This window comes from Melanerpes formicivorus, unplaced genomic scaffold, assembly GCF_026170545.1.
Source record: "Melanerpes formicivorus ecotype bairdi unplaced genomic scaffold, bMelFor1.0.p_v2 SCAF_2, whole genome shotgun sequence".
Taxonomy (NCBI): domain Eukaryota; kingdom Metazoa; phylum Chordata; class Aves; order Piciformes; family Picidae; genus Melanerpes; species Melanerpes formicivorus.
In genome coordinates this window covers 17,684,981-17,710,066 of record NW_027142354.1, presented here as the reverse complement: position 1 = coordinate 17,710,066, position 25,086 = coordinate 17,684,981, and the positions used below count along the sequence as shown (strand labels likewise).

General features: G+C 40.9%; 1 protein-coding gene across 2 annotated transcripts; it reads left to right on the top strand.

The window, feature by feature from the left end:
- The first annotated feature begins 15 nt into the window (after window positions 1-15).
- Window positions 16-24,215, top strand: GINM1 (glycosylated integral membrane protein 1). 2 transcript variants are annotated; one of them, XM_068152178.1, is made up of 9 exons: window positions 16-438; window positions 10,699-10,758; window positions 10,934-11,030; window positions 14,524-14,672; window positions 16,599-16,755; window positions 17,525-17,655; window positions 19,060-19,223; window positions 20,940-21,036; window positions 23,695-24,215. In XM_068152178.1, the coding sequence occupies exons 1-9, from the start codon at window positions 346-348 to the stop codon at window positions 23,752-23,754; spliced, it is 1,008 nt and encodes a 335-aa protein (XP_068008279.1). In that variant the 5' UTR covers window positions 16-345; the 3' UTR covers window positions 23,755-24,215. The 2 variants fall into 2 exon arrangements, with proteins under 2 accessions (XP_068008279.1, XP_068008287.1); XM_068152186.1 differs by having other exon boundaries at window positions 18-438; window positions 20,940-24,215.
- Window positions 24,216-25,086: the final 871 nt, after the last annotated feature.

Genomic DNA, 25,086 nt, shown 5'->3' with positions numbered 1-25,086 from the left:
GAGAGGGCCGGGCAGGAGCAGTGCTGTTGCTCCCGGCAGCTGTCGAAGAAGGGTACAAATGCAGCTGTTTCTTTCACTAAACTTTTGCTCTTCTTCCGACAAAAGGTCATTCCCGAGCCGACACCCGACCCCTGGGCCAGGGGAAAAGCCGACGCAATGGCCTGAGGACTGTCGTACCCTCGGCCGGCGGGCGGCGAGGGACGACGGAAACGATTTGGAGCAGACCGCCGCGGGGCTGGCCGGCGCGGCCCCTTCCCGCCCCCGCTTCCTCCCAGCCCCGCCCCGCCCTCTGCCGCCTCCGCTGCTTGTTGATGTTTCAGTTTGTGTTAATTCCCAGGTCGCAAGATGGAGGCGGCGCCGGGACAGCGAGAGCTGTTGCTGCTGTTGACGCTGGCCGCCGTGCTGCTGGGCCCGGCCGCGCCGCTGCAGCTGGGCCAGGTACCGACGGGGCCGGGGCGCGGTGGGGCCAATCTCAGCTCCTGTCCCTCTCCCTCCGAAGGGTGAGCAGGACGTTGCCGGGGCGCTGTACGGCGGCGCGGGCATCTCCGGGCGGCGGGGCGGTCGTGATTGCCTCCGCCACAGGCTGGCACTCCCGGGCGGGCGGCATCACCGGAGGGAGCAGCGGGCGCGGCTAGAGAAGGCGGGCGAAGCCGGTGGCACTGAAGCGGGGTGTCCCGGGTATGCGGCTTTCTCCCAGCTGTAGTGCTCGGCAGCCTAATATGCGTTACCCCTACGTATAGTGCACTTGACCAGCTGCTCAAGTACATTTTGGTCTAAAATGTACAGAAACGGTACATAAGGACAAAATTATGCATCTACCACAAACTCGGATACCGTGCATGTAATATTTCTTAACTCGCGTTAGTGATTAAGTTGGATAGGATTCGATATGCTGAGATGAATATCTGGCAGGTCGAGATGGTAATAGTTCCTTCTATGAAGGTAGATGTACTCGTGTTGGAACAGGCTGCTACGGAGGTGGTGGAGTCATCGATCCCTGTAGGCGTTTGAAAAACGTGTAGACATGGCACTTCAGGGCATAGTTTAATGAGCATAGTGTTGTTCGGGTGATAGACTTGATGATCTTAGAGGGCTTTTCCAACCTTAATGATTGTATGATTCTATATTGTACTTCTAGTCTTGTATACCCACATCTTGACAGTTCAGTGCTATAGAAGTACACAATGCATTAGGTCCATGTTTCTTCCTAGTGATTTCTATACTCTTGAATGGAACCAAGAAAAGGATTCTTGATCTACTGCTATCTTGCAGGGCATTGTGCTTTTTTATCTATTCCAGTACCTATGCTGTATCTTGGTAAGATTAGTTTTAAATGAAATTTGATGGCTTTTTAAAGAGTGGAAGGAGTTTTTTTTTGTTACTTCTTAGGTGATCATCTCAGTGGGAATAAAAAGAATGTGCTGTGGTTTTGCTGAGCTTTGACCTCTAGAATCACAGAACTGGGTACTTCTATCTGTATTTGAATGTATTTTTCACGATTTTCTGATTGTAATCATGAACTCTAAAGTGTGAGATTGCAAAGAGGGCAGAGCTATGTTGAGTTTTGCAGTCACATGTTTAGTGAATGTGAAGTTGCTGTCATGTGAATAAATTTATTATGTTTTTTTTTTTCCTCCAGAGTTGTTTTTACTTAAGTAAAATGTTTCCAAGAAAGCCTGACAGTGGCTTTGCACTGGCACATCCTGTACTGCAAAGCAGAATTCCTGGGGTTACTTCCTGGTTTCTGCTTCTGAGCATTTGAAGGAAGATCTGCTTTGTTCTGATTTCAGAATGTGGATCCATATTTTCAGACACCTACAAAAGTGTATGAGTGCTTGAAGTCAGGTATACTAAAGAGAGCAGAGAGAGCTTAATCCTCAGATAATGTATTCCTCTAAGAAAGGGAGTGCTAGCCTGAATTTGTCTAAAGACACATGAAATGACAGTGATATTTACTTGATTACCTTCTACCTGGAAACTATCAAGCTTTCACACCAAAACTTCAACTGAAGAGCATTACAGCTGTTCATCAGAGCTGGCAGCTGTACAAGATGTGGGGGTACATCTGCACCTGCTATCTTTGGATGCGAAAGCATGAGTGAACGTTACACAGAGGAGCCAGAGTGGTTCTGTGGAAGCCAGCTTAGGCTCAGAAATACAATTGGTCTATTTCAGTAACTGGGGTGTAATGCCTTGTGGACGTAGATGTACTGTTTGTGGGGTTGAGTTTGTCTGTTTGTGCCATACTGCTTAGGTAGTCTGTCATCTCAGTTTTTGCTAGTTGGGAACATCTGCACTTTTTCAGATTTATACTGGTGTGGTGGCATAAATATATGCCAAAAAGCTCCTTTAAGAGGTAAAAAGGGAACATGTTTTAACTTAGTATTTTTTCTTTTTAAACCCCTCTTAAAAAAATCAATGCTTTTCCTCCTGCACTGTTTATTTTTGTATTTACAGGCTTATTTTTGATGTAGAAGGAACAATGCATCTTGAGAAGGTTTTGAGTAGAAGAATTGCTGGGTTTTGAGCATGAGCTGCTTTATGGTGGCCTCGTAGGAGCAGAAGTGCCTAGGCAGTGGAAATAGGCAGAGCAGGAATGCCACACTCACCAACTGGCTTCAGAAGTAGTGACCTTGATGACAGTGGGTGGTGAGGTCAGGATCATGATATTTCCTCAGAATGGCCTGAGACTACAGTCTGGTTGAGAGCAGGTAGTATCAACATGTTCAACTTTTCTCTAACTGGATGCCACAGCTGTGCCGTCTAAAGTTCTGTGAGCCCACTGGCAGCACCATACTGAGAGTTTCACATTTGGTAATTTCTCTGTGTGGTATTGAAGTTTCCCTCAAAGCTGATGGCCATAATGTTACAAACACCACAGCAGAAGGACTGAGGAAAAGCCTCGAAACATTGGAATAACGTTTTGTAAGGCTGAAACAGATTTGTTCAGTTCCAGAATGTGAATGTCTGCATTGTTCTGCAATAAGCAAACTGGTTTGAAATCTAGACTTCTATTTGTATTTTGTTTGAAGCGTTAGCATGTGTGTTTTGATTTTTCCTTTCTCTTCCTGAAACTCTGATAAACAAAACTGGGATACAGATTGATTAATACTGGACAAAGTTCCTTTATTAAAACAAAAAAAGTCATCAAAAAGGCAGGGAATGATGCAATAAGACAACTAATGTTCACATTAAAATACCTTGGTTTTCTGGTGCGAGGTCAGGATTTAGGTTTTGTATTTTAAAGTATTTTTTAATGTGCTGATAGGAACTGGCAGAAAGCACAGTAGGCTGAATGCTCATACTGTATTGTTTGCTTACTCTGTTTGCCACTTGATAATTTAGGTTTAGCAGTGTTCTTTCTAATTGGCATACTTGCCTACCAGACTTTTTTAGTCTTTTGTTTTAGTTGCCTGGAATACATTGTTTTCAGCTTGTTTGCTACAACAATAATCCATCTGTGTGGACTGATTATTTCACAATGGAAGAAAGTAATCTTTATTACATCAGCCATTTGAGCACTTATGCAGTCAGAGCAATGTAGTTTAATCAAAGGAGAAACTTGTCAGTAGTGACATAGCGAAATGTTGCTTTCATTGCTTTATGCCGGGTTCTCTTTTAAGAGCCTGGCACATGCTTTGAACTTTATGCCTGAAAAACCTGACATCATCTTTTCATGTATATTTGATTAAAGCTGTATGATGCAACCATATCCCAGTGAGGAACACTAAACATTCACCTTTAAAAACCATGATCAAATATCCATAGCTTGAGTTGATTTAATAGGGAGAAAGCATCCAGTAATTCTAGCAACGTATGTAGGGCAAAGGAATGGATAAGCAGTATTGTACTCAGCATCATCATAAAGCAGGGAAGGAATATGAGTGCTTGTTCAGAAAATAAAAGTAAAGCAAAATCATTGTGTTGGATTTTTATATTAACAAAGATGGTTCAGCTTTAGATACTTAAGGATTTCATTATCTTACCCTCAGTATTGTCATGCAGTTTAATAATGCCAAACCTTATTGGCGAGGGTTTTATACTGAAATTCTGTAAAGCAGGAGGGACTAATGGTCACCCTGCAAACTTATGTGAAACTTATACCAAGATTATGTCTTAACTCAGTCATGCCTGATTGTTAGTTAAGATTCATCCTACCACATACCTCAGTGTCAAGTCTGATGAAAGAATTATGGGAAGCACAGGTCACAGAACCCCTGATGACAAATAAACTATTTAGAGCCAGTTGTCCACGTAAGTGCCAGGACTGAAGTGTCTGGGTGGTAGTTTTGTTTTGTCTGTTCAAACACTTTCCCCCCATAATCTCTTTTTGGATTTAGAAACCAATTATTAGATTTTGGTCTATTTCTTATATGTTTGGCAGCCTTCATTGGACTTTGTATTTGTCTGTCACAAGCAGGATATCCCATAGTGTCTGTGTAATAGCTTCGAGGGGATTGTCTGTCTTTCAAGTCGCTGTACAGCTGTCCATCTTGTGAGGCACTATGCCATCTGTTCCTAGTGCTGCCTGCTCTGCTTCCCACAGACCTTCCAGTGCAGAAAGAGCCTTGTTTGGAGGACATCAATAGAGAACAGCTGTGCTTTGAGTGGGCTGGCGGCTAGCGGCCAGAACTAATGTGACAAATGCAGTCATGTAGGACTTAACAGTTACCCTGTACTGAGAGAAACTACATGGTATACCCTGTCTTGGGTACCCACTGCCCATGGAAAAAAATATGTTCTGTGGTTCTGTAATCAGATCAGTTTGAAGCTCCTGCATGATAAGATCCAACAGCTTTGTCTTATGGAACATCTTTCATAGAAGGCTAGTTTTAGGTGAGATGTGCTTTGTTGATTTATGTGGCATTGGTATGGAGAGTCTTTAAGAATTAATGACTATTCCCTTTTAACTTATGACAGATGCTATATATTCTTTGCAGCCATCTTTCCCCCGTCTTGCCTTCTGTTACTACTGTGATTATACTGCCCATGTTAACGCTCCTGGGTTCTGTTTCAGCACATGGTGAAAGAGAAAGGATTAGAAAATAATCAATACCTGCTTATCTCTGTAGATCCAAGTTCACAAAAATTTATTAGTTCACTATGTCACCACACTTTTGGTGATAGCTGATGCTGAGCTGTCCTAGTACAGAATGACATACATTTCTGCCAGAAGTGCTGTCCTCTTTACAGTAGCCATTACCATTGTAAATACTGCTGCTGGAGCACTAAAACAGTGACAACAAATCATGGGAAAGCTCAGAAGAGACATCAACATCCTATAACAGCATTAAGAATGATAGAGCCATTTTTAGTGTAAATTGGAGAGTTTTTCCATGAAGGCATTCACCAGCACAGCAAGGGATAAGGTGCTGTGAAAGATGAAAGGAGTATCAATGGCAAGCTGAAAGCACAACCTGATTTCTAGAGACTTGAATTCCTTCTTGGGGCTGTCCTTTGATCTTGACTCTTTCCAAGTGCACCTTTTAAATTACAGGACTGACTGAAATTTATGTGAACTTTCATGATACTGTTAATACTGAAAATTATAATGTAAGTCACAGAAACCAGTTTTATGCTAGTAGTTCAGGCTTCTCCAGAACTTGACTTATGTCCTGCTCTCAGTGACTTTGTTATTACAGACTTGGCGTACTGTGCTTTCGATACATGAAATCAGTGTGAAGGGTTATTTACTTCTCTTAGTACTAAAGCACATAGCTACAAGACCTATTGATGAAACTACAAACCACTTTCCCTCCCTCTCTCCCCAAGCAATGAGTTTTATTATGGTAACATAAAATAAGTTTTTCTCTGTGGAAATTTAAGGATGTTTTGTAAGTCTGTGAGTCTTCAGCCCTAGGATTGGAAAGGTAGATATTTGAGTTATCACTGGAGCACTTTCTAGTAAGTAGGGCTCGTCATTTTGTCATGAAAGCATGGTACCAGAGTAATTGGCCTCCCAGCTTAGTAGGAATGAACATTTTAAGACTCTTCAGCACTTATTCACAAGCAGATATCAAAGGGGTACCAACTGGGATTGTATTAACAGGGGGAATGCCATGCCTCACCCACTCCTTGCTGTGGGTGAAAGCAGATCAACTGGGATGGTGCTCTGCTCTCCTGTGAGCTGCTTACAGAAGTCCCTTCCTCTTTCCCTTATCCCTCCCACAATACTTTTCATGGTGTTTGGCATGCAGCTTGTGGTTCTTGCCCTCATGCAGATTTAGGTATGGAGTGTAAGATTGGCCACAGAAGGACCTTTTGAGTTTTGGGTGTGGCACTGCAGGAAAGACTAGTGGAAAGCCAAAGGAACTTGCCTCTAAGGAAGGATTAAATTACCTGAGAGCATTAGCATAAAATTAGGAAGAGAGAGCTGGAGGACTGTTATTTTCCATGGGAAGAAATCATGAAGAATAATGAATTACTTGATCATAAATTACTGCAAGGAAGCTTCAGGTTAGACACTAGGAAAACTTTTAAAGGTAGCTGAGTACCAGAGTAAATAGCTGAGGAGAGTGTGAAACTTTTTGGACATCACTGGAGAGTTTTAAGAGTAAATCTGTTAGGCATTATATCAGTGTATCTGATTTGACTGGAAAAGTTGGTCTTCCCCTCAGATGTTTCTATATAAGTTCAGGAATGATTGGAGCAAGAATAATTGAACAGTGATTTTTTTTTTTTTCACCAGAACTTTGAGATGTATGTAAAATGTTTCTTAGCAAGACTGGTATCAAGTCTTGTGAGACTGCTTAGTGAAGAGGCAAAACAAGAACATAAGACAACTCAGGAAAATGGATGTACAGAATATGGGAAGTTACCATAAAATTTGTTGGATCTGAATGTGAACAGACTGGTCATGGGAATGGCAAGGATAGGAGTTCTCTGTTTCATGTGGACAAAAAATTGCAATGGTCATGGTGCAGCTGCTGTAGTGGAGTATTAATCATGAACATGAGCCATCAGTGTGCCCAGGTGGCCAAGAGGGCCAATGGCATCCTGGCCTGTATCAGGAACAGTGTGGCCAGCAGGAGCAGGGAGGTCATTCTGCCCCTGTACTCAGCACTGGTTAGGCCACACCTTGAGTCCTGTGTCCAGTTCTGGGCCCCTCAGTTTAGGAAGGATGTTGACTTGCTGGAACGTGTCCAGAGAAGGGCAGCAAAGTTGGTGAGGGGTCTGGAGCACAAGCCCTATGAAGAGAGGCTGAGGGAGCTGAGGTTGCTTAGCTTGGAGAAGAGGAGGCTCAGGGGAGACCTTATTGCTGTCTACAACTACCTGAAGGGAGGTTGTAGCCAGGTGGGGGTTGGTCTCTTCTCCCAGGCAACCAGCACCAGAACAACAGGACACAGTCTCAAGCTGTGCCAGGGGAGGTTTAGGCTGGATGTTAGGAAGAAGTTCTTCACAGAAAGATTGAATGGCCATTGGAATGGGCTGTCCAGGGAGGTGGTGGAGTCACCATCATTGGAAGTGTTTAGGAAGAGACTGGATGGGATGCTTGGTGCCATGGTTTAGTTGATTAGATGGTGTTGGGTGATAGGTTGGACTTCATGATCTCAAAGGTCTTTTCTAACCTGGTTAATTCTATTCTATTCTATTCTATTCTATTCTATTCTATTCTATTCTATTCTATTCTATTCTATTCTATTCTATTCTATTCTATTCTTCTAAGTTATTGAGTAGTTTCATGAGCCTGTGCCATTCATGATGTCTCACCATCTTCTGAGATTATGGTGAGGATGGGCATCTCCTAAGGAAGTGCTACAAGTGCAGGCAGACCATGCAGCAGAGCCAGTCCAACGGCCTGTGGCTGTCAGAACAAGTTGCTTACTTACAGCTCTCATGCTTGTCTGGCTCTTCCTTACTTGTTCAACTGATGGAAAAACAGTCTGGCAAAAAAAGGGAAATTTTCCTGGTACTTTAATGAGCTAAATTAGCTCAGTGTCTGAGCATAAATGAGGAGGAAGGATGATGTGTGGGAGAGAGGCAGCAAGCAGTTAAGCTCTTATTTGTCTGTGCGCTGTGCTCTGCTTTTGTAGCTTTGACAGCATGGAAGTGATTGACTGAAATTATTTTAATTTCTTAAAGATGTAATATGCTCTTCAGTTGCAAGCTTTAAGTATGCATCAGAATTCATGACAGTGCTTGTGCATACCACATCAGCAGAACTGACTTGAAGAAAATTAATCATCATGTACATTGCTTACTTTGTACATTTAATGTTCAATTGTTGAGCGCATCTGTCTTGTCCCAGGCCTCTCACTTTCCAATAAAGCATTTGATTTAAACAATAAATAAAATAATAAAAAAGCAGGGGGGATTTTCCCTTTTTTCCCAGCAGTTAATCAGTCATTTCCTTTTTTTTTGTAATCTCAGTGAGTCACTATGTAGATGTTGAATAAAGGTTGCAAAATACTTTCAGTGTAAAAGATGTCATCTGAGGCTTAATAACTGAAGGATTCCTAAGACTGCCTGGAAAAATTCATCTCTCATGACCTTTGAGTTCCCAGAAAGCAGGAAAACCCAGGAAATGAAGATGCAAGGTTTTGGTAATCTGTTAAACTTCTTGAGGGTGTGGAAAAAAAAACATATGGCTCTGACTAGTAGAACTAAAAAAAGCTAGAAGTTTGGTGAGCTTTTAAATTTGTTTTTTTTAATATACATCATTCTTAAAACATGAGAAGAAAAGAAGTGGTTTGAGGAAATGACAGGATGGCAGAATAGATTGTATCTTATGATTGCATTATTAATCTGGTTTATATTTTCAATTATAGACTTCCAGTTGTCTAAGTAAATTGGTAATTTTCATTTATTTTAAACAGCTTAGGGCCTACAGGAAGGCTGGGGAAGGACTTCTCAGGATCTCAGGTAGTGATAGGACTAGGGGGAATGGAATGAAGCTGGAGGTGGGGAGATTCAGGCTAGATGTGAGGAGGAGGTTCTTCACCATGAGAGTGGTGAAACAATGGAATGGGTTGTGCAGGGAGGTGGTTGGGGCACTGTCCCTGGAGGTGTTTAAGACCAGGCTGGATGAGGCTCTGGCCGGCCTGATCTAGTGTGGGGTGTCCCTGCCCATGGCAGGGGGGGTTGGAACGAGATGATCCTTGTGGTCCCTTCCAACCCTGAATGATACTATGATATAAATGTTGAAGAACAGTCAGGCGCAATGCCTGGTTCCTGGAATGGGCATTGAGGAAAAAAAGGATTTCTCTTTGGTGTAAGTGGTCAGAGAGTCTCCTCACCGATTAGACAAAAGTGCCTGAAACATCAGTAATGAGTCATTTCCAACTAACAGTTTATCTCTGCTAGATTTTAAACCCTTCTTCTCATAGCAGTTTTCTGCTGAATTGGATTTGCATGTTGGTTTTCAGGTTTTGGCAGCCCAGTCTACCTGCATATACTGATTCACACCCATTTTTTTTATAGACTTTATTACATTATAGTCACACTTTAGAAGCTCTCTCCCTGAACTGGGACTATGTTATGCTAGGTGCTGTATATTTCAAGTATTTTCTCTCGGACAATCTAGTGTTTCATAAAAAAATCAAACATAAAGCCTTTTAATGTGTTTAGATTTTTATTTACTTATGTTTACTTCTGAGTAAGTTGATCTTTTTACTAAGACATGGCTCACTTCTTCGCTATTAGTTGTAAAACTAACATAAGATAGAATAGAATAGAATAGAATAGAATAGAATAGAATAGAATAGAATAGAATAGAATAGAATAGAATAGAATAGAATAGAATAGAATAGAATAGAATAGAATCTCAAACATTAGAGCTAGAGAAGATACTGAAGGTATGGAAACATTTTCCAGAGGAAAACGAAATGTGATTAGAATCATGTAATGCTCCCATATGGCAAATAGGGAAGAGGTCACCCAGGACAGCAGTGTGGCAATCATTACTTTTGCCTATGTCCAAGAGAGATTCAGGGTTTGTATGTAGAATCACAGAATTGTTAAGGTTGGAAAATACCTCCAAGATCATCGAGTCCAACCATAACATAGGGGCAGCCCCAGGGGATTTAAAGTCCCATCTGCAAAACGAGGGGGAAATGAGAGGACAGAATGAGCGAGTCGATAAATTACAGGGTTCGAAAGAAAGAAACAAATCCCCATTAGCTATGAATTTGTAGGTTTCCCATGTGGCATAATTTGGGAATGATAACCAAAGAGAAGAAACAAGATTACTGCTGACACTGACAAAACAGAGCGTTCTTTAGTATAGGCTAAGGTGTATTAAATTATACTTCACCTTGAAGACTTAGCAGGGTGCTTAAAACCAAATTTACAGAGAATCTGATTTTTACCTTGTAGTGTCTACTCCTTTTCAGCTAATATGAGAGATTGATTTTCAACTATATCCATGTGACACTAGTTCTCCTGAGATTTTTAGCTTCATTATTATTTTATCTTCATTTAAATAAAAACAAGCCTATACATAAGGAGATGTAGCTGTCAGTCTTTTTAATCAGTTTTCTTTAATAATAAAGGGGAAAACCCCAATCAAATCCTTACATGAAGGAAAAGTAAGTATATTCTTCCTTCTTCAGTCTGCTGGGTAGAAATGCTGGAAATGTGCTCTGGAGATTGTGCATGTGTCATTCTGCTGGGACGGTGTGTGAAAGCTGCCTGTGACCTGGAGTGGCTTATGTCTTTCCTCAGAAACTTACATCTATTCCCACTGTTTTTTTTCCCCAGGAAACAATTAGAGTCAATGTTCTGCTGTCGAAAATCAATGGAGAGCTGCACAAAGGACAGGTTTGTCCAGTTTTTCTATTTATTCAGTGAATTAATATGCAGCAAAACAAAGTCTGCGTGTGGATGCAAACACACGGCTTTGTCTGACGTCAGTCAGTATGAAACATGTTCCTCTGGGAACAACTGGAGCATAGAGCCAGGAACCACATACTTATGCTGTCTGGTTTTCTTTCAGGTTGTTTTTAATATCACCTATGTTAATGGACAGGTGTATCTAAATGATTTTCCTATGAAAAGCGGGGTTGCCCACATAACATGCCAAACAGTCATATGTGAGTATGCTCTTTTTTCCTCTTCCCTCCCCACCCTGGGTGTTTGGCTTCCCTGGTATCTAGTAACCAAAGCTTACAATGACTACATGTTCTCATACTCTATCAACCTAAACATTGCAGAAGCAAATAATTTCCAAAGGTAGGATGATTTTGCTACTAAAATGGGTGGAAAAAAATTACCTTCCTGCCTTGTTCTCAAGTTGCATTCACATGCTTATATATTCAAATGGTCTGATCTGAACTCTGCCTCTCTTTTCAAAAGAATGTTTTGCACAGTGCTCTAGACAATGTAAACAGAAGGATGCAACTCCACCCTGCTAATGGCTGAGTCCCTTGGTTGGTTGGCATATATCCAAAAAGATATTAAATAACAAATGTATGAACTACTGTTAGGAAGATCATTTCATTATCTTATTTCTGCATCTATTGGACAAATAAGGTTTTGATGAATAGGATATTATAGCAAAAAGCATTCCAGTTCTGCTAGCATCCAGCAGTGGTTAATGACTTTGATTTACCTTGAAAGTGCTATTTTTCCCCTGATTCAATGAAAAAGACCAGATAGTACTGTGGTATTTTTTTTTAAGATACACAGGATATACTGTGTAATTAATTACACAAGGACCGTTACGCTCATTTGATGTAAGTTTCCATTGTATTCAGAGTGATCCCTTGATGGATTGGGTGCAGTTTCTAGCTTGGTTTCTGAGGGCATTGTCTCCTTACAATCAGACACTTACTTAGAAAGTACTAATGCTTTTTCTAAATTGTTTCTCTGAGCCATGACTTTAACCCTTTCTTCCCAAGCATGCTCAGTTATAAATTAGACACCATTTCTTTTTTGGAGAGGGAGGGCATTAATTAACTTCTCTTTTCCTGGGATAGTTAGATTCCTATTGCTTCTACTTAATATCTTAGGGCAGAAAAACATGGCAAATTGTGATTTATCTGCAAGATAATTGACTCTAGATAAACAGATACTGTTTTATTGACTAATTCTGAGAGATATTGAGTACTCTGCTTCCTATTGCTTAGCCTGGAGAAGAGGACACTCAGGGGTGACCTTATTGCTTTCTACAACTACCTGAAGGGAGGTTGTAGACAGGTGGAGGTTGGTCTCTTCTCCCAGGCAGCCAGTACCAGAACAAGAGGACACAGTCTCAGGCTGCACCAGGGGAGGTTTAGGTTGGATGTTAGGAAGAAGTTCTATACAGAGAGAGTGATTGCCCATTGGAATGTGCTGCCTGGGGAGGTGGTGGAGTCGCCATCATTGGAGGTGTTCAGGAGGAGACTTGATGGGGTGGTTGGTGCCATGGGTTAGTTGTTTAGGTGGGTTGGATTGGTTGAAAGGTTGGACGCGATGATCTTGAAGGTCTCTTCCAGTCTGGTCTGGTCTGGTCTATTCTATTCTATTCCCAAATCATAGTTGTATAGCTTGCAGTGATTACAAATGTGAATCTGGAACAGTGAGAAAAACACTGATTTGACCTGAGAGCTAGAAACATGAAACTTGCTCTTTTTGTGTGTGGATGTGAATCATTAGCACAGTACCTTTCTCTGTTAAAGTAATGTTTATACTATTTACTTACTAAATCATCAAAACCCGATTCAGATTGTGTTTGTGAAATGCTGAAGGAATATCAAGATACTTGTTACGTATTAACAGAGGGGAAAAACACTCCTGAATGTATGCAAAAACCAGACTTGAGTCAAGTTTGCATGCTCTTGAGTAAAGACCAAATCTCCTGAATGGTAGTGTTGTGGCACTTCTGTCAGATTGTGCCTAGCACCTGTATCCCCACTTGAAATTTCCACAAATGGAAAGTGTATCTGAATGTAGTGGGGACTGAGCAGCCTGATACAATGAAAGGTTGGGACCACAGGGAGCTTCAGCTACTTGGCATCTTAGTGGCTTTGGTCCTGTAATGTATGCTTGCTGCTGTAAGTCAGAAAACATTCCTGAAACAGGTTAGAGGCCTGGCTCATGCCTATAGGGAAGTTATGACAAAAAAAATTAAAAAAAAAAAAATTCTAAAATAGGAAAAACAGCTTTAATGAGGTAAGGAAACATAGCATAAAGGTAATGAGCACCTGAAAAACACTAGTCCAGCCTTCCCCTGGGTCGCCTCCTAGGCTTAGCACTGCAAGTGACACACAGCACTAGTGGCTTAGAAACAGGGGCAAGTTTGGTTTCAGTTCATGTACCTTGCTGTCTGCACCCTAGAGAGATCTGACACCTCCACTCTTGCACTTCCAGTGTGCTCTCACCTGTAGCAAAGGCATGGATACTAAGTATGGACATAAACAGCAAGGGTAGAAAGGCAGTTCTCTGTGTGCTTTGGGAATATTAGCTTGTTGAAATAGCTGAAAGTTTTTGGGTAGGATGAGAGTGTGAGCTGTCACTGGTTACATGAAAATGGAGCAGGGAGGTCACAAAACATACAGAAGCAAGCTGACACATCTTGAGTAGCATATACAGTGTGTATGGAAAATAGCATATTTGTATTGAGAAGTCAGTGTTGTGCAAATCAAGGTGTTTACACAGATGGATGGCTGGGCTGTGGCATTACTCTTATGAACTCCTTTGGACAACTGAAATAAGAGTGCAGCAATAGTGAAGCCAAAGAGTGCTGCTTGGAGTACTTAAATGCAAACTTCAAAGGCAGGGATGCAACACTCTGCAAGCTCCCACAGTGTGGGCATAGTAAAGGAAGCTGTTGTCTGCTGTGTTACAGCATGAGACCTGCTCCAAGTTTGATTTGGTGATAAACTGATTAAAATATCATGGCATCTATTTTACCTGTTGTCCAGATTACTGTCACCTATAACAGCAGTTACTAGAATTGTTAAGGACATCAACATAGACAAAGCTGATTAAAGGGTCTAAAGAACAAGGCCTGTGAGGAGCAGCTGAGGGAACGAGGTTTGTTTAGTCTAGAGGAAAGCAGAATGAGGGGACACCTTGTCAGCCTCTATAAGGACCTGAAAGGAGGCTGTAGTGGAGTGGGTTTTGGTCTGTTCTCCCAAGCAGCAAGTGAGAAGATAAAAGGAAACTGCCTCAGGATGCACCAGGAGAGGTTTTAGGTTGGACATTAGGAAAAACTTCTGAAATGAAAAGAATGTCAGGCACTGGAGAACAGGCTGCCCAGGGAAGTAGTTAAATCATCATCACTGGAGGTATTTAAGACACAAAGATGTGGTGCTTAAGGACATGATAGAGACTTGTAGAGTTAGGTTAATGGTTGGATTCAATGATCTTAAAGATCTTTACCCGCTTAAAGAATTCCCTAATTCTGTAACAGAGACTTCTGTAGAACTGTTCAGGCATCTCTGGTTTGAGGTTAATAGTTGTAACAACTTTTCCATTCATGTACCAAGTGTGCAAAAGCATCTGTGCATCTTTGTCAGAGTTGTGACTGTTTTCCCCATGCTTTTATACTGCTTTCTGATTGGGGTGCCTTCTCTTTGAAAACTGGACATTGTCTGTTAACAGTGGAGAATGGACAGTGGGACAGCTTGCCAGATCAGCGTCTGGGAACCGTCAGTGTTCGCATCATGGTTCATGAGTGGCCTTTGGCATCCAGTTCTGATTTACAGCTGATTGTCATTCAGGAAGAAGTGACAGAAATCGATGGAAAACAGGTAAAAATTAAATAAATACATACATCCCAACACTTTGCTTCTGTTTCATTTAGGAGAGGCAAGTAGTTAACCAAAGATTAAAAGGTTTATATGTGTCTGGCTGGTGCTTAAAGCACCAAGTATTTAGTGCTAGCCAGCACAGTACTGAGGGAGACAATACCAGCCTAAGTTATGTGTACAGTAGCAGGGGAGTTTCATGAGGCAACTTCCATTTTTAATGTTTTGATTCTTATTTTAGTAATTGTTGGATGACTTTCGTTAGAGTATCTTTAACTCTGGCACACGCTCTTTCAACACACACATGTATGCAAGCAAAGTCAGACTCACAAGCAACAACTAATTTACAAAATAATGTACAAAATAAATGAAATTTCATGGGCTAGTTCCGAGTCCTAAGGTTTTCTCCATTGCTTATTCCTAGCTAATAAAGCACTTCAGGCATGTAGCACAGGAAACAACTTGCAGCAGCAAACTCATGACAGCAGATGGGCTTGTTGTGAAGGCATAATCAAATAATTTGTATAAATCTTGATAGTGAACATGGATTTTGAGGTGAACACAAAAAAAACCCCACACAATTCTAACTGTATTTGCACAAATATCAGTGAATGTGAGGGGCTGCAGTTCTAGCTGAGATTGAACTGTGCAGAACTGAGTTCTCAAAATCACCTATAAGGTAGAGTTGTTTTCCCAGTTGGAGAGGTTCTGCAGAGGAAATACAGCTGCTGAAAGACAGCAGCAGAAGTGTCAAATTTTTGCTTCAGTAGATGTTTGTCTCTTACAGGTGGCCAGGCTCTTTTGAAGCTGGCTTATGTTCTGCTGCCCGCATCCACCCCGCCCTGTTTTTTTTTATAAGGAGAATGATAATAATACCCTTGATCTCAAATTAATTGCATGCTTTAGCTTATAGTATTACATGCATCTGCATCATGTCAAAATTTTACTCTGTTAATGAAAAATCCCACTGAGAGGTTTGAAGCTTTTCTATGGAGGTGCTTATCCCACTCTTAGAAGGCTAATGTATCATGGTTTGTATTGGTTGTCACACAACAGCATTGTTGTATTTCAGATTTCAAACTAGACAGGAAAATCAATTTCAGATTTTCACAGGGACCTGGTAAGAACCAGAAAGCTAATGCTGTTTCCTTAGCTGTTCCTTTAAGACAAAAACTTTCAATCTGTCTCATTAGTTACCAGCTGACAGTAAGAATCATCTCTTTCATTGCATTGTTCTGTGCCTCTTCAAAGCAAAATGAAACCATTGGCCTATGGCTCTGAAAGCAAGACTGAAACTGTATCACATGCTGCACTGCTCTTTTCTTGGTTCTCTTTCTATGCAGCAGTTACAGTTATGGTCACAAACACTCTGGATTTCTGTCAGTTCTTGGCCTCACAATGCATGTGCTGATGTTATGTGATGCAGGGGGTTATGCTGAATGCATTCACTGTAAGTGATGCTTGCAGTGATTATTAAGAGAAGCAGGTGCAGTGCATTGGTGGAAGAGGAGGAAGAAAACTGTTACTTCAGTTGTTGAAAAAAAAAAAAAAAGCCACATTATTGAAAATGCAGAAGTGTCAGTCTTGCTTCAGCAACACTTCCAGTGCTTGCAAGTGTACTTTCACTATGTGTTAGGGTTTTCTGTGCCCTAAAATGCTTCCATGAAGGCAAATCATGAGCTATGCAAAACTTGGTTAAAAGCTCATGGAGTGACTGCCACATGGTTTTGCAGGGAGAGGGAGTCTGTTCAACGTGTTTTCTAATGTGGCATAAGCCTATAGAACTGTGGTATGTAAAAAGAAAGAATACTGATACATAACATCCCTGTGCCTGGCTTGGAGTGTTCTGTGATGTATTCATTTTCTCTGCCAGCCTGCATCAGTCTTACTTTAAATTTAGTAATATCAATGTGTTTGCATCTCTTGTAGGTTCAGCAGGAAGAAGTAACAGAAATAGATATTTTAGTAAAGGACATGAGAGTACTTAGACATTTAAATTACACTGTTCCTTTGAAAGAGAGCATGCTGTATTCCATCCCAAGGGACAACGACATCGTATTTACACTTCCCAGCCCCTCAGGAAAAGGTATCTCTTTGCTATTACATAACACTTTTATGTGTGGTTGTTGCATTGCTTTACAAGGGTGAAAGAGCATTATTATTCCTGTATTTTACATAGTGAAATGGTTTCTTCATTAACAGGGAAGTGTTTTATATGATTTGTTTGGTGCTTAGGTTTTTCCAAAACACCTAAATTCAACTTTTCTACATTCTAGGTATCTTGTTTGTTTCCAAATCTGGTCTCCTTTGAAGCGCTTGGTGCTTGTCAATCTGCAGCCCAGGCATCTCACAGGAATAAACTGCTCTCTCAGTGCTATGATGGAAGTTTTTCTAAAGCTCCATTTTTGTCCTGAGAATGAAAGAAAACTGGAGAGGAAATACCTGTCTGGTTCATATCCAAACTAAATAGTTTTATGTTCTTAAACTTGCATAACTTAAGTAAAGAGAAGTTATGAGGTCTGAATCTTATTTCAATTTTGTTTTATCAGAAACTCTCAGGGATGGCATAGGATATTGATGTTTTGATCTAGTTCACCATCTTTTGATCTGGAGAAAGCTGAAATTTACAGCTAAGGGCACAGCTGAAAGCTGCACTGAAACACTGCTTCTCACCAAGTTCATTACGCAAGTGAAAAACCAAAACCAAACCCAACCAAAACTCAGCTTTCTGTGTTCTTGCTGTAAATGTGAGAGAGCTATACTGTATGTATAGAAATGCAACCAGTCTTTGTTTTCCTGAATAGCAAGTCAAATAGAAAGCAAACCCCACACTAAATATAGCTTTTCTTCTTCAGATATTCAAGATCCACTGCAAACTACCAGTCAGTACCTCATCCGGCAAGCAGAAACTACAGTAGATGAAGAGACATTACCTGGGAAGTTACCAGAGACCCCTCTTAGGACAGAACCTCCATCTTCTTACAAGGTAGTTTGATCATTTAGTTGTTGTAATTATTAGTACATGACTTTTAAGACTGGTTCAAATTTAAGAACTTTAAAGACATTTTTTCCCCTGTTTTCCCAGAGATTAGATACTTACAGTTTGGTGACACTTCTAGAAGGAAAAGCTGTAAAATGCTGCAGATAAACTGTAATGCCGAATGGCATTCAGCTCTGAGGGAACAAACATCCTTCCCCATTTTTAGTATTGTCTACAGAAACATATACAAATACTGTATCTTCCTCCTTTGTGGATGTTTACAGAATAAAATAAACCCAGCATTGTTAGGATTTAGGTAGTGGGTTTTCCTTGTGGAAAGGCCCAACGCATCCATTTAAAGATGGTAAGAAGGTATATTAACATTCCTAGGCCTTTGCCTTTGGTCCTTTAATTTGACATAAAAGGAACATAGTATGTAATAACTCATTTCTGGATGAGAGAACTGCCATTCCTACTTAACCTGCAACTGACTTCTCAGAGTGTTGTTTTGCTGCTTTACATTTGTTAAAGACTAAGATTTTCTGTTGTGTGTGGAATCTGTGACTTCCACAGAAGTCTTAAGAAATCCCCATAGCCAGCCACTAAAACCAAGAATTCTCCAACCTGCTCTAGAAGATTTACAAAAACACTTTCTAAATTACCCCTTAGCATTTAGCAATTGTTGTTTGGGGTGGTATTTTTACTTTATAAGGAATCAAGTGGGTTTCTAAATCCTCCAGTGTTCTGACCTTGCAGATACTTCATGAGAGTAAGTTGTGATATTTACATTATACCAAGCTGAGCATTTGTAACAATTTCAAATACCATTTAGCTTTATATGGCATAATTTTTTTCTGATTGCTTGCTTACCCCTCTGGACTATGGGTCCGTAGACTCACTCCCTGTTAAGAAACACAGTAACAGCTTGAGAAGTTTCAGTTCCTGATTAGATAGAGATGGTCTTGATGGCCTCCTCGTCTGTGGATGAAAGAAACATTATAACCTACTGTTGAGACTGAAGGGCCAAAATACTAAGCTGTGAGATACAGCTAGCTTCTGGGCTGTCAGTAACCCTTTCCCTGCTGTATACTACCATGGTATGACATCTATGCCTAGGCCAAATAGCTCATCCTTCACCTGCTCTGTACAAGTCTTCTATTTTCCAAATCAGCTTTTTCTTTAAGGGAGCTCTGCTAGGATGAGCAGAAAACCAAGCTTTTACCTGCTGCAAACTTTGTATAAGGGAGCGGTCTAAGTCACCAGCCAACTCCATCCTGACTTTATGTACCCTTAAGCATACATAACCTGAAGTAAAACTGTCACCATGTAACACGATTCACCAGTAGTTACAAAACCTGCACTTGCTACGTTTCACAACCTATCTTTTCATTTTTACCTGTTTGGTTATAGGTGATGTGCCAGTGGGTGGAAGACTTGAGAAAAGGGTTGTGCAAATTCTGGCTTCGATCTTTACCTATTTTCTTTAGTTTGATGGAAGTCACTGTAGTTGGAGTTGTTGGAGCAGCTTTTATTCTGCAAGCTTTAAAGCTGATTTTCCCTTCCTGTGAAAACAAGTAAGTAAATTTGCTACTTTTAATCCTGTGATTAAGGCAAAACATTTAAGTAAAAAGAAAATAAAATATCTCTTTGGAGAAGCAGCCCTATTCTGTAGGAAGATGGTGGCAATGATTCAGTGAAAAGGCTGCCAGTAACTTTCCATTCCAAGTGACCTTTTGATGCACAGGCATTTCAGAGGAATGTGGGAAAATCTTTCATACAAAATGTCTTTAACTTGGCTGTCAGACAGACAAATTTGTATCGAGTCTTCTAAGGGCTACATTGTGAGACGCCCATTAACTGAGCTACAATAGAGAAGGGAGGGAAGGGTAGAAGCTGGCGCTAAAAAATTCTAGGAATTCTACATCTTTTCATACTTGTACTGTGTTGGAGGTTGTATAGTAGTTATGGAAGGCCTCAAATTTGTCTTTGCAGGTTTGTATGGGAATTCTTCAAGGATGAGCTACCTCTATAAGCAGCTTCCAAGCCCTAGTGATTAGTGCCAGCATTGGTGGGAGGTCATAAATAAAGTTGATTGCCTGCAGATGGCTTTATCCACTCAATTGGTGTGTCACCCAGCAACACCAGTAATTTTTTGGAGACACAAGCTTTCAAAACAAGGGATGGAAGGATGAATTAGTAACTGCAGCTAAGAAGTATAGACAGAATGCTGGAATAGGAAAGTGTGTACATTTTAAGCAACCCAAGTCAGTTCTAGAAGATCTAACCCTTGGAGAAATTACTTTTATACAACCACCAAGGGCAGATAGTGTCCTTAGTTCTTCTGACAGAGCTAGAAAAATGGATGGGTGGAAGATCAGGAAGTTTGGAAACTGGTGACAAGAAAGACCATAGTTCCCTGGGTATTTCACAAAGTGTGCTGTCAAATTGGAATACCTCCTGTAACTAACTTGTCAGAGTGGAAAAAGGGAAGAAACACTTTGTACCCCTTACACCAGTAAATAGTTTAACACTGCCACATGTGAAACTTTGAAATAACCACTAGGGAAAAAACTCTAATCCCATAAACTGTTCAGCTGTCTGATGACCTGTCCATGGCAGAGGTCAGTACAGAGGAACCTGCTTGAAGTAATTTCTCTTCAAATTGGAGAAAATGGAACTTGTGCATGGCTTGTCAGAGCATTTGAAGAAATTGTAACACTGGAAGGCTGGTTGTCTCTTTTTTTTTTTTTTTAAATAAAACCAAATCCCAAACCCACACAGCAGTTTTCTTGCAGCCTGTATAAAGTCCTGTGGTGAAAATTTGTGATCATAAACCATTAAGAATGAGTTGGAGGTCTCATTTGGTGAATGACAAGAGTCATTCAGGTAAGAGTCAGGAATTCATCCCAAGTCATTAATACCATTCTACAGTACACTGGTGAAACTAGAGGTGTAGCAATTCTTAGAGAATTAGATGCAAGAGCCTGACAACGTAGCTCTTGATGGTGGACAGGTTGAGGTTTCTATGACAGCCAGCATATAGAGGCTACACTGCTGATTATTTCAGATACAGAAACTGAGTGAAAGGACCCTCTGAAACCAAAGCTAGCATGATTTGGAAGCAGTTTTCTGTCAAGTTTCCATTCTAGCCTTATAAAAAAAGGTATTATGGCAGTAATACATACTTGATGTGTCAATTTAAACTAAGTTTGGGGACTTTAAATCTAATTTTTAGATTATGGAATGGTTTTGTATATTGTTTTCTAATGCATGGTATTTTTACCTTTCAGAGGCATCCTTTTCCTGGATCAAGTCAGCTTTGTACCTGTGGTTACCGTCAGTTTGCCTTCAGACCTTCCAGACAGGAAAAATAATTTAGATGAGAATGTATGTACCTAATACTGTGTTTACTTTGGAATTACTGGTTTTTAAAAACAAATTTCAAGTTGACCTGAAATTTAGCACTTGATCTTAATACCTTGGTTATTTCCTCCTAAGAAAACTAAGTTAGTTGATTAATTGGTAAAGGGATACTTAGGCCGAGGCCCAAAGCGGACGTCCCTGTGCCTCTCAAATAAACATGCAGCCTTTTCAGAAGCTTCACAATAAAACAGCTTCCCACCTTGAGGACTACCATTGGTTTTAACTTCTGTGAAGTCACTTTTCCACACTTCAGACAGGATGCTGACTGCTTTCACCCCCACAGACAAACCAAGTTGGCTATCCTGAATAGCAAGATGATGAAATTCAGAGTATTCTGAAGTCTCCAGATAGCATTCTTCAGAAAAGGATGAAGGAGAATCACAAACATCAGCTGTGCCTGCAAGCCTGAACGAGGCTGCCCTACCTGATTTCAGGTCTTTTAGGGTTAAGCATGCCTTGCAAGGAAAATACTGCTACCAAACATTTGGTTTACTCAAGTAATTTGACATTTTATATATGCAAAACAAAAACGAAAAGGGCAGATTTATGTTTCAAGCACTTTAAACTTTTATGGCCCCTTCCACTCATAAAAACTATTAGCACTTGTAAACAATGTGCTTTTTGTATCTGTGACAGCAGTACTATGTGAAGTTTTAAAAAAATAAGCAAATTTTACAAAAGTATTGGCTTACTGTTGCTAAGTAGGCCCAGTCTGCCCATGCTGATTTGTACTGGTAATGTTTTTCAAATAAACATTTCAATTGTTTATCAGACTGCATTCACGTCTGCATCTGTATCCAGCACTTTGCCAAATGAGTTAGATGCAGGGTACTTACCTTTTCATTATTTATTTATGGAAACTACCAGAAAAATGACTAGGAAAAAAACCAAAGATCCCTAACTATGCTTAACTATTTGGCATTAAACTGAGCACAGGCTTCAGCTGAGTGATCAGAACTACCCACGTTCATCTTAAGTTGTTACAGTGAAGGAGAAAAGCTAGGATTACCTTAAGGATCAATTATGATTAAGTTTAATGAGGCCTCATAAGGTATTCAGATACTTGTCCTTACTTGTTCCTGTCTGTGATAGGAACAATGCCAGCTGTCTCAGTAAAGTAAGAGCAGTGCAGTAGTAGAAGAAACATTCCTAGCACTGGCTTCCCTTGACAAAACAAACAAATCTCAAAAAACCCACCAAAAGGGTCACCCAGCAGCACAGCGTGGTACACATCAGCCCCAAGTAACATGGACACCACTCAAACTTTTTTTTCTTTAAGTAATTTTATTCTAGGGTCTTGTGGGTTTGTACCTCGCATTTACTTCCTCAAGCTTAGTGTCATTAGAGTGTAGGATTCCAAACAACTGCCAAATACCTAGCTGAGTAAGGATGATGTATCACAACTGGCTGTATGCTTCAGGCAGGTGTGGAGCCATAAAACGAGTGAGCAGGGCAGCTGCTCTGCTGATGTGGAATGAGTGACTTGCATCCCCGGAGCCCCTGGCAGTACTTTCCAGACCATACCGCAGGAGAGATACCATAATGATAACATAACCACATAAGACAGATGTGATGCTAGAGCTACATAAGCATCTCAATTAAGAATGTCCTGTAGTGAAAAAAACACATGGCAGAGGGGTCCTTGTTGTCCCTGGCTACAGGAGAAACTGCTAAGACTGTAGCACAGGCATGGTGACTGCACAGACAAGAACAAGTCTTCAACCAGTTGTAGACAAATTCTCCTTCCCTGTATGTGGAAATTAATGTGTTTGTGACTTTATGAACATAACCCTGGCCCCTTTACAAACACTGCACTAGTGCATTAATGCATCAGGTTGAAGTTTAGTTTCTTTGGAAAAAAAAAAGAAGTAGGATGGACCTGAAACACAACAGTCTTTTCTTACAGCGCAAGCACAGTGAGAATTGAATTGCAGACAGAAATGTGGCAGTTGTCAGCATGTGCTCTTTGCATCCCGACTTATGAAACTGTAAACCAACCACCTGTACAGCAACAAGGAGATTTAACTCTAAACAGCTGCAGCATAAGCAAGTAGTTAAGCCTGAAGCTGCTGGTACTGCTCCACAACTTGGCTGATTTCCATAAGCTAAATAAGCTAAGCAATACTCTTCTTACTGCATTCTACAAAGTTAAAAATCACAAGGAAAGAAATCTTACTATCAGGTTAGCAAAATTAAATGAAAAAAATAGTGCAAGTTTTGAACCCAGTAACTGCCGTTCAACACTGCTGTGCTATGGAGCTGGAGCTATCAAACCTCAACAAGTTAAAGCACTAATAGAATAGAATAAACCAGGTTGGGAGAGACCTTCAAGATCATCGTGCCCAACCCATCAACCAACACCACCTAATCAACTAAACCATGCAACCAAGCACCCTGTCAGGTCTCCTCCTGAACACCTCCAATGATGGTGACCCCACCACCTCCCCAGGCAGCCCATTCCAATGGGCAATCACCCTCTCCGTGAAGAATTTCTTCCTAACATCCAGTCTGAAATGTTTTGCTTTAGAGTGCACATGGTATTCCCAAGTTCTAAGTCTCATGACTTTCAGCTGGGACCACTTTGAATCATTTTGTAACCAAATTTAAAATTCTTTACCACAGCTAACAGAGTTGGGAAAGAGCAACTGTCCTGCATGCCTGTCTCCTTTTTGCTGGACGTGAGCTGATAAGGATACAGGTGCCAGCTGGGAGGAAAAAAAGGGAGGAAAGGCACTAAATAAAACCAACAGACACCACATTCCACCCAAAAAACCACAACCCCAAACAACCCAACTAAAACCCCCCAAAAAACCTCTGAAACAGTAAAAAAGGGAAAAAAAAACCCCACAAAAAATCCAATCCACAAAACCTGAGAACAGCCACCTCTCAACACACCCCAAACCCCTGACTCTGCAGGATGACATTAAGGTTTTAGGAAAGGCAACATCTCAGCTACTCACGAACTCTGGGTCTCACCATAGCCTTTCTGGTTCTGTTGCACCCTTGGAATGTCTCTTGTCTTTACAGAGTTAAGCAATGCTGGCCCTTGCCTCGATACAGGAACTCCACTGGAGCAGGGTGGGGCAGGGGAAAGTATCATCATGCTCTGTGCTCCAAAACAAAATAAACTTCTGGGCCATGGATTTGTTGCCTCCCACGTTCTTTTCCCCTCTACCATGTATTACAGAGGTGTTAATTTAGAGTTGAGCATGGCTAGTTGAGCTGCAGAACTAAACCTACTGTTTTTAAAGTGAGGTTTACTTTAGAAGGTCCTTTATCACACTTTTGGTCTAATTAGTCCCTGCTGAACTGCTTCCAAGGACTAAAGCTTACCCTGTTGACCTTCTTACTCAGGTGACAGACAGGGGTATTTTGGTTTGCTGCAATTGATCTATAAGAAACTGGCAATAGCCATACACTTAACATGCAAACAGAAAAATAAGCATTAAGAGAACTCACTTCTTCACAATACTGCATGTTTTTGTTAGCTGTGACACGTATATGGCTATCCTTCTGAAAGGAAAGAACATTTGTTGTCCATTTTGGGGATGGAAGTCTATAAATGCACACACAGGTATACTCACCTGAACTTCTTCCCCTGATTCCTGGGTTCATCATGTGAGGTCCACCTAGGGATTCAGGAGCTCTCAACACCGTCTGCGTGTTGAAGTCTTACTAGCATGTCTTACCATGAGCACTGCTTAAAGTCCCTTTTCAGCATGTCCAGCTGTCACAGCATGGTGGTGAATTTGAAGCAGATGAACAAGATGTTCACAATAACAGCATTTACACAAATATGTACTTGGGAAACATTTGCCCTACTCAGACTGTAACTTTTCCATAGCACTTGTCCTTCCTATCTGCCTTGCAGCACCTGAAGAGATACATGGACAGGAATTCCACAGCAAGTTTTGTACTTGTATCTGCCATCTGAAACAACTCTAGACATATTTGATTTGTGGAAAAGCATAAAACTGAGCTGTAAGCAAAGCTACAGCCAGCTGCTCTGAGATG

What these genes read in the sequence shown, in the direction of transcription:
- GINM1 (XM_068152178.1), top strand. Translation starts at nt 346, where the DNA reads ATGGAGGCGGCGCCGGGACAGCGAGAGCTGTTGCTGCTGTTGACGCTG. An exon ending in AACCTCCATCTTCTTACAAG is followed by an intron (nt 17,656 to 19,059) that starts GTAGTTTGATCA and finishes GTTTGGTTATAG; the next exon opens with GTGATGTGCCAGTGGGTGGA. An exon ending in AAAATAATTTAGATGAGAAT is followed by an intron (nt 21,037 to 23,694) that starts GTATGTACCTAA and finishes TCTTTACCACAG; the next exon opens with CTAACAGAGTTGGGAAAGAG.